This window comes from Metopolophium dirhodum, chromosome 1, assembly GCF_019925205.1.
Source record: "Metopolophium dirhodum isolate CAU chromosome 1, ASM1992520v1, whole genome shotgun sequence".
NCBI classification, from domain to species: Eukaryota; Metazoa; Arthropoda; class Insecta; order Hemiptera; family Aphididae; genus Metopolophium; species Metopolophium dirhodum.
This window is the reverse complement of record NC_083560.1, coordinates 11,650,045-11,660,447: the sequence shown is the minus strand read 5'-3', so window position 1 is coordinate 11,660,447 and position 10,403 is coordinate 11,650,045. Positions and strand designations below refer to the sequence as shown.

At 26.1% G+C, this 10,403-nt stretch overlaps 1 protein-coding gene across 1 annotated transcript; it reads right to left on the bottom strand.

Moving 5' to 3' along the window:
- Positions 1-4,388: 4,388 nt before the first annotated feature.
- LOC132935594 (cathepsin B-like cysteine proteinase 3) lies at positions 4,389-9,347 on the bottom strand. Its single transcript, XM_061002189.1, has 6 exons — positions 9,166-9,347; positions 5,789-6,007; positions 5,499-5,678; positions 5,309-5,429; positions 5,096-5,206; positions 4,389-4,999 (listed from the first exon to the last, which is right to left on the bottom strand). Exons 1-6 carry the CDS (start codon positions 9,274-9,276, stop codon positions 4,788-4,790), a joined length of 954 nt encoding a protein of 317 aa, XP_060858172.1. The 5' UTR covers positions 9,277-9,347; the 3' UTR covers positions 4,389-4,787.
- Between the last annotated feature and the right edge of the window lie 1,056 nt (positions 9,348-10,403).

Genomic DNA, 10,403 nt, shown 5'->3' with positions numbered 1-10,403 from the left:
GATATTTTTATTTTCCAACCGATTTTACTTATCACCATAGAAACGGATAAAATGAAAAAATTACCTCATTTCCACTAGATTTATTATAAAAATACTATCAATGGTTATTTATTAATACATCGTATTTATGATGATTTTTGTGGTCGGCAGAAAATTATAGCAATTACATAACATGATTTGTTCATGATTTACTGAATTTGTATACCTTTTTTCGTTATGTATTTAAAATACATAGGTACCTACCTATACATACATACACACAATAGCGTCCGCAGGGGGGGGGGGGGCTAACGGGCTGAAGCCCCCCAATTATTATTACTTTGAAAAAAATATATTTATCAAGTTTCAACTGTCAACTATAGTAAGCAAGACGTAAATTTCATAAACGTCTGACCAGAATTAATTCATTTTTGAAAAAACATTGTATTTGCATACCAATTTTCCTAAAACTATCTGTAATTTTTCGATAAAAGTATAAACTACTTGTATTAAATTGTCTAGCCTTATAGCTATACGCCTATACATATTATTTAACATTTTATAAGTTTTGAAATACAAATTAACTTTGGTTTTGACCTAATTTGAACTTTAAATGCTTGTAAAAAATATCCATGATGTATGATGTATCGTTAATAGTTTAGCTATAATAAAAACTACGCATTACATTTTTAAGCTTTTTGACCAAATAAAACATTTTTATTGACATTTATAGAAAAAAAAAATGTAAATTAATCAAATACAATCCAAGTGAGGACGGTATAACCAAGCTGGTAACCAAACAATTTTAATAAATTTTTATTTTTATTTTCTCCAATTGTTTTAAAAAGCACTGAGCATTTTCAATTTCGACCTCCTAAAAGTACCAACTAGACCCAATTTGCTTCCAAAAACATACATCGGGCATCGAAGCTTATAATCAGAGCATTTTTTCTACCAGAAAAGTTGAAAAGTTACAAACTTTTTTAAATACCTCAAATAAACGTCTGGCCAAAATAAAAATAAAACTGTAACTAATTTTCAAGCCTCCCCATTAAAAAATCCTGTGTGCGCCACTGCATACACATTTTGTATCTTAAAAATATTGTTGAGCGTCTCATTAGAAATCAAAAAGAAATATACGATACCAAGGTAATAGGTATATTACTAGCTAACCCCATGCACTTCGTTGCACGTTAAAAATCCCAACTCTATAATATAATTCAAACCTTATTCAATTCGTTATTTAATATTCGGAACCTATAGTGATATATAGGGCTCGGATTTATATGTAAATACATATTTTCTCTGCGACATGATAAACTAATTTCGGCAAGTGATAAATTTGTTTCACAAGATTTTTGATAAAAATAGCTATATCTATTTGATTTTACATATTTTTACATATTTTGTCATAAATACATATTTTTCAACTATTCAATTTTTCTCACATATTTAGACAATTATACTGTTTTAATGTCTTTTCTTCAGAGTTCAGAATTATTGAAAGGTTATCATGACTATATATTATATCGACGATCTTTTAAATTCGAAAATTAAAGTGCATGTTATTATTATAACTGTAATCAAGATAATTAGATAAGTAAATAAATAAAATATTTTTATTACATTTTATTTTATTATTTATTATTATAAAAATTTTACGACAATATCGGCCGATCTTTTGGATTCAAAAATTTAAAAATGGATGTTATTAATTGTAATCAATATAGGTAATTAGATAAATATAAATATTTTATTATAATTTATTATATCTATTACGAATTATAATTATTATTTTTATTTTTTTTTTTGATAATACATATTTTGAATTCTTTAGCACATATTTATGTACATATTTTTGTTGTATAAATACATACTTTGGTTATATAAATACATATAAATACGAGCCCTAGTGATATAGTTAATAAGCGAGGTTCGTACGTAAGTTTTGCATAATGTCTAAATCAAAGTTTTACCAAGTTAGACCCCGCTAGGTGCGTACAATTTTATATTCACAATATTTATCTGTAATAATAGGTCTATAATGGAGTGTCACGTCATTTCATCGTGGCTGAATGCATCGTGCGTCAATTCACCGTGGTCATTTTATCACAACGTCAATTTATCGCGTGTTATCGTTTTTATGATTTTTGAACTTTAATGATCTCTGCCAATGCTAGCCTCAGTCTTATGACAACCGTCAAATTGTCATTTTAACCGTGGTGTATTTATATTATTTCAAAGGCAGATAAAAAAAATTAAAAGTCCGTAGTCACAATTTTTTTTTTATAAGCATCTAAAGTTCAAATATTGACAAAATACGTAAAAATGACGAAAATTTGCAAATTATTTTAGTTAGAAATTTATAAAAAATGTTCTTTTTAAATCTAAGATTTTAAATTGTAATACAAGATTCCTCATGAATTTGTTTACCTTTATCGAAAAAAAATTTCTATAAGAAGATCAAATTAAATTTTTATGAGCGTTTGAAATTCATATTTTTACAACATTTGATATTCACTCGATTTCTTATATAACGATTTCCTTATTTTGTTGTAATTAAAAAACGAATGACTGTAGATACTTTAAAATTTCATTGATTGTTTATATTAGCCTTTCTATGCACCATACAATTTTGAAAATAATCTGACCCTTTTTGAATTGTTTACGGACATTGTCAGTTTTCAATATTTTAGATTTTTTTTTCTAATAAGTTAGAATTAACTTTTTTCTATAAAGTTCAATATATTTATAAGCATTTCAAATTCAAATTTTCACAAAATTTAATAATTATTTTGTAGTTAAAAATGTATAAAATGTTCATTTTTTATAGCTAATGATTGAAAATTTAAAACAAGGTTCCACGTAAATAAGTTGTATATAAATTACCTTATTCACAATAATATCATTAAATATACTTGGTAATATCATAGGCTGACTGACCGTTTTCGCTCAGAATCGTTTTTCTTATACAATGATATTATATCATTGACTTCAAATTTAACACCATCCATTACAGTGACCCACTTTATCCTACTGTACAACAGAGTGATATCCACTTACCCACCTTTTTAAACTTGAAACAAAAAATCATCGCCTTTGATACGTCGGCGGTGCTACACAGAGGTAGATAAAATGTTATAATAATTAATACGCCTGCATTTCTTTATTACGTTTTTTGTTCAATAATTTGAATATTAAAATTTTAAATAGCTCTAAACGAGTTGAAATATGTATTTTGCAGGGCTTAAATTTTAAATAAATATATCGTTGTTACGTTTTCGGATACTTAAACGTTATACAATTATTTTAATGTTTATCGTTATTGTACTTTCAAATGTTATTTGATTTTTTTCGTATTATCGTTTTTATATTTTTAAACGTCATTTAATTTTTTTTGTTTTCTGTATAATACGTAATAACACGTAAATATACGTAATTATACGTAATAACATACGTATAATTTTTTTTATAAATTATATTGTTATTTTCGGTATAGGTATAGGAAAGTAACCACACTGTGACGCAAGAACTATAAAATTATTAGGATTCGTTGTCCAGAATAGGTTATTTTCAACCATCCTAGGGTTTTTATTATACGTAGCTATGCAACTGGCAAGTTAGTGTTAGTCTAGGTATCAAATATTGCTTAAATATAATGGCATGAATAAAAGATGAAATAATAGACTTTATTAAAAAAATATATTAATAACCATAGGTAATACAAGTTGGATTGACATAATAGTGTTAATGTTATATTTAAGTATTTAGTTGGTAGGTACACCAAACTACGCACTTGCAGTGTTGTATCTTATTGAAATTTTAATTACAGAAATAAACTAAAATTCTATTAAATTGAATATTTATGAATCAGACAGGGATAAAGTATTTCAAAAACATAAATTGCTTTTAACACAGGTTTTCCAAAGTTGAATATTGTTCATATATTTTATAACTTATAACTTATACTTTTAAGATTCATACTTATACAGACTATACAAGATTTAAAAACAATTGTAATGTTAAGTTCAACGTAAAGAAAAGCACAAACGTTATTTCGTATAACGTATATTCGCAATAATTTTATGTTACTTTTATTATTTTTTTTAATCGTTAATAATTATTATGATTGTTGATATATTATTTTTAATGTTAGGTATTAGTTTATTTTCGTTTTTCATTTATTTTTTTTCATTATTTTCCGTTATAACGTTATAAATAACGTTTTGAAGTCCTGGTATTTTGAATATTTTACCAGAATAGAAAATAATAAATGAACATATGATAAAAATGTGAAGTTATTTTATTTTTGAATCAAGACATAATAAGAAAGTCGATAGTTCGATGAAAATTCTTTAATTTTCAGTTGAAAATCGAATGTCGAAAAAATTTAAACTTTAAACGCTCAAGAAAGTTAGTTCGACTTTCCGGTAAGTTTTTTATTTTTGTTAAAGTCTTAAAGGTATGAAAATCCTGTATTAAATTTTTAAATCTTAGATAAAAATAATTTTTTTATGTATTTCTAACTCAAAATAATTTGCAAATATTCTTGATTTTTGATGCTCGTAATAAAAATATTGTGGATTTACGCTCAACTTTTTTTTAGTTTTCATTAACAACAACTATGAGAAACCTCGTATTAAATTGTCAATGTAATAATACAGTTTTATTGATGTTAAAATAACAGTAAACGTTGAATAAAAGTTTATTTATTAAATACATAGTTGAATAAATTGTTTATAAGTATTTGAATAATGTTTCAAGTTGGTTTAAAATGACAAATAATATTATTTTATAAGAACATAATATTATTTTATTTTAGGTTCACCTGCATAAACCCAACTTTCGACGTAGCATTCATCAGTGCCTCTTTTGATTTTGAAAAGTCCATTCTGTCCCCATTCATGTCCCCAAGAGTTGACCAACAACCAATAGTCTACACCATTTTCGACTCCCCATCCAATTAACTTGGCATATTGATTTCGTATCAATTTTGCATTTTTAGTTTTTGTGTAAACACCTGTAGCAGACAATAAATCAAAGCCGTATAATATATTGAATTGAGTAATATTTATAGCATGAAATATAATATGATTGATCGTGTTTATAAACTAACCACTTTTGTAAAGGAAAAAGTCGTCGTAGAGTGCGAAAACTACTGACACTGGACCGTAAGTTTGCACTTCCTTTTGAATATCTTTGTATACAACATTATAGTGGTTTCTAACTGAAATCATAAGTAATCATAAGTAATCAGGTAATAAAATAATATTAAGAAATGTCGAACTCGTCAGCATGTTATTATCATTGGCTATAGTACCAGGCTTACCTTTTACGTGGTCATGGTGATAATTGACCGTATTATTACCGTAACAGCTCTTTTCACATGTATGTTTGTGTAAATATGCTGGTATGTTACCAATTGGTGGCATTTTCGAAGGTTGACATCCCTAGTAATGCAATGACAATAACAATTATTATATAAGTATCTTTATAAGTAATCGATTTTTTCAAATTACATCGTTAGTGTTGTATTTCCCACCGGAGACCAAGCCGTTAGTTTCGAAATATTTCCAAGCATCACCAATAAAAGTTACATCACTGCAGGCAATCAGCTCTTCGGTGGATAGAAGTTTATTGTAATTACCATTAGTCGCTATGCACATTCTGTCCGCGAATGCCCCGGTGGTGGCATAGGCCTGTTGTGAGACAATAAATTATCAGTAGGATTATTATTTATTATTTTGAAAATTCGTTTGTTTCAATTTTAATACAGTGATTCCGTCAAATAAATTCATATTATATTTACCCAACTCCAGCGGGTGTTTCCATCATTGTGGACTACACCAATCGTTTTGCATTTGGGCCAGCGTTTTCTTGCGTCAAATTCCTTGTGATTCCGGTTGTCTATTACGTACCTGGGATCGCGGGTTTTGTACAGCATCTTTGATTTAGTATCAACTTCTTTCGTTCCCAACAACATCAAATTTTCTTCTTTCGCTGAATTGAGACCAAAACTTTCCCCGGCCTGTAATCATATTATAGTTTGGTTAGCTAAGTAACGAATTTCAGCGCCGTTTTGAATATGATAACCAAGGTAAGTTAAAAGTCTAACAAATGTCGGTTATATAATCTTATATTAATATAAAATAAATTAAATACTTATCAACATATTTATAATGCGAAATATAAAAGCTATTTTCAATTTTCAAATAGCGTGAAAGTGCCTTCTAAAGAACACATCTCTGAATTTAAAAGAGGCATTTACATATCAAATTTAAATAGGTACCTAACCTAACCTACCTATTTATCTTAAAGTATGTAAATACACTAATATGATGGATATTTATTAAGTTAATATAGGTCCTTGTTATGTACCTACCTACTTACTCAAGAAAACAATTAGGTATTTAAGAATATTTTTTCTGTTTTTGACATACAGCCTAACCTACTGATTTATTTATCTAATCTATTTTTATCCTGAAAGTATTGTATACTAATTTACATAAAAAATAAGAATTTATTAAAAGAAGTGTCTTCCCCATATCGGATAAAGTAGGTACGCTTGAATGCGAGTTCGATTTAAATATAATAATAATAAAAAGAATTTCAAATAATTATAATAAAGACAGTTTAATAAATCGGTTTTGACCGTTTTTTATTGAAAACCATTTATGATAACTGATAAGTATATATATGTAGTATTTGAAAATGTCATGACATTTAAAAAAATGAAATATTTCAGTATTTTAATAAATTTTGTTTTATTTTCAAATAAGTTTTATATTTACATATAATTGTCATAAATCACCTTCATAATTGTATGGTATCTAAATGTATACCTAACCTTTGGTATTATACATTAAAAATGGTATTACATTTTTTTAAATATTTTAATGTTTAAATGATACGAGTAGGTATACAATAGTATACATGTATATTGTATACCTACTGAATTCTTACATTAGAATTTAGAACACTGAACATTGTGTTAAAAAAATAAATAAATTGTGTTTTTATTTGTGTTAAAAAAAATTTCAATGTTTCACGTTTTTGTGAAATATTTCACCACATACTGGATTATTTCATGCTTCAAACACTAAATATATTATATAATATGTAACCTGCTGGATAAGTGATAGTACAAAAATAATATAAAATATATATAGCCTGTTGGCTTAAAAAAAACTATATTATATAAAAAAATGTGGCCTGTAGGCACAAAACAATGTAATAAAATCTATATAGGACGCCCAAAAACATTCTAATAAAATGTATAATGTCTGCTGGCTCAAAACAATGTAATATGCAGCTCGTCAGCCGATTACTCGAGAGCTAAAATATATTGCAAAATAATATTAATATTTGCAATATTAAAACTGTTGTTAAAATGCCAAGTTACTTAGGAAAATTGGACATTTTTTAGTTATTATTATTTTTTTTTTTTTTGTATACAATTTGATTTTATATCAAAGATTAACGTTGAGTTAAATATTTTGACAAAATCAAAAAAAATTGTAAATTATGTTGTAGTTTCAATATTGTAAAATGTAAAATGGTCTATTTTTATGGGCATGGGTTGAATATTAATTAAACATGTTTCCTCATAAAAAGTCTAAAAAGTATATTAACATTTTTTATATAGACGTTTTAATTTCAAATTCAGAAGAAACTAGATATTTAAAAGAAGAATAAAATTTTTTTTGTAACTTCTAATGTTATCTTTATTTAAACAACTAAAGTGTTTTAAAAATACAATACATTGTAGGTGAATGTATTATGATAATTTATAGGTAATTCGAAAGTATAATGTATAAGATATTTATAATAATAATTACTTAAATATATATTATTATATACATGAATATGTTTGGGTTTTACCTCAAATGAGATAGCCCAGGAAGAATAACAGTTATTTGTAGTTACCTATATTGTTGTAATTTAAAAATGTCTTTCGTTATTACTTAAAACTTTTAGTCTATATTATTTTCGAATTCAATGTTTGAAAGAATTAATTCAACCTACAGACTGTATTCTTACTACCTAGTAAAAATAAATTACTTTAATAACAATGATGTCATACGATATACCACCTAACTACCTAAGTAATATCATAACTGTTTTTAGTATACAATATAATAATAAATTGTATATGATTTATCACATCCATTACGAGTACAATGACACCTACACAATTTACTGTATCTACAACTGAGTGGAAGCGTTGGGAATTCGATATATCATGGAAATATAATTTGATTTAACACAATTTCTTTAAGGTACCTACCTATTATATTTATTTTATTATTTTAAGCATATTAAGTATTAATTATTATTACACATAATATTTGTTCTACGTATTTTATAAGATTTTATATAACCATTAAGTATTATTATTTTATTGTTTATTACATAAATATGACAAGTCAAATCATATAGAACACGGATTCTTTAAATATTATTAACATATATAACATATATTGTAAGTAGGTAGTATAATATAATATGCCATATATATGACTTATATTGTATTTCTTAAAAAAAATGCATAACATACATTTTTATAATTTTATGTTCAACCTTTGTATTTTTTTAAGAAACTACGAAGTGCGCAAACGTGGATAATGAATAGGTACGTTGGATACAAAATAAAATTGTATTATTCAATGTCGGTATTTTTGCTATTCAATAAAATTAATTTTTCTAGAACATTTATATTTATTTTATAGGTACCTACATAGATAATATGTACACCGCTACTTGTAAAAAACAAAATGTTTTGTACTATATTTCAATACGTCCGTGTCATGGAACATGTAATAATAAATAAACTCGTACAAAAATCATCGACCAAATACTTGTAGGTAGTTATAACAATTAGCGTATTTTATAACAATATCATTCTTATTTATTAAAAACTATTTTTGTAACGTGTTCTGTAATAACAAATATGTTATGTCTATTGTAAAAATAGTCCAGCCCGTATAATTAATTTAAATGAAAATTAAATGAAAATTAAATTAAAATTACACAATTACTCTTGAGTCGTGGGCCATGATGGGGTACAATTACAATGTATTAAAAATTATACACAGCAAAGTGATATCAGTATATTATTATATCACAGGTGTTAATGCATTGTAGGTACATACAAATAATTTAAAATATTACATAATGTTTACTTACCTTCACTGTATGAGCTTCTATGTCTGATTTGCCATCGTGTGATGATTTTGCTTGTTCCGTTAAGTAAAAACTTAGAAGCATTATGGAAACCAAAAATAGAATCTTAGCCATGATGTTGTGATTTATAAACGCACAAAATATATTCGATAGAACAACAGTAGGTACCTATATGGACTATAGAGATAACTGCACAACAGTAAGTTGTTACTAAACTAAATGAGATCGGTTCTACCTTATATACCTATGCGTCTTGACGAAGAGCTATTCTATTATATTTTCAATTAGGAATTTTATTACATGAAAACGTATAATAGTCAATAAAAAAAATAATGTACGACAGTTATCTGCTCGTTTTATGTTAGTAGTTTGAACACAAATAAGTACACCTGTTAGTCGTAATTTCGTAGATGACAAAATACAATTAATGAGATGTTAAATTCGATAACGTATTCGCAATAATAGCAATAATAGGTAGGTAAACCACCTTATGCCTCAATTTTAATGTAGAGTTATTTGATTATTTCAATTAGGCATTTTACTATAGAAAACAGCTTGAAATATTTTCAAATGTTATGGTGTATAGAAAATGCTAATTTAAACATTCAATCAAAATATTGCATGTATCTACGTCATTTGTTTTAGAGTTGCACCAAAAACCAAAATTGATTTTTTTGAAAATCGATTTTGTGTAAAAAATCTTGTTTATTCTTATTTTTTTTCTTAACGGCGATTTTGAAAACCACTACCCCCAAAAGTACCAACTAGATTCACTTTCCTTTCAGAAAAGATACAATTGACGGAAATCCAATCATTTTAACTGTCCTAAAAGGTGACGACAAACACTAATTTAAAAAAACACATCATTGTAAAATCAATACATTCATCCATCGCTCCTCTCAGAATCTAAAAGATAACAGTAAGATTTCACACATTAAAATTAAATCCATCTTCAGGATGCACACTCAGAAAGCATTTTATCCAACTAGGATATTTAAATATAATTTATACACTCAAGTTATTTATCCTTATGGTAATCAGGGTTCCGGACTTTTAGCACTTAAAAAAACAATAATAAGTGCTAAAATATAAACTTAAAAGCATTAGAATATAGATAAAAAATTTAAAATATGGATTTAATAAATTTACATTCACTTATTATTAAACTCGTATAAGTCGACTATTTTGTAGCCGATTTTAGTTGTTTTGTTGCAATTTGAAAATATTATTCATGACTTCAC

Bases quoted from the DNA above. Each gene is read 5' to 3' on its own strand.
- LOC132935594 (XM_061002189.1), bottom strand. From the start codon at position 9,276: ATGGCTAAGATTCTATTTTTGGTTTCCATAATGCTTCTAAGTTTTTAC. The intron at 5,430-5,498 runs GTAATTTGAAAA...TTGCATTACTAG, and splicing joins GGAAATACAACACTAACGAT to GGATGTCAACCTTCGAAAAT. The intron at 5,000-5,095 runs GTTAGTTTATAA...TGTCTGCTACAG, and splicing joins CTTTTTCCTTTACAAAAGTG to GTGTTTACACAAAAACTAAA.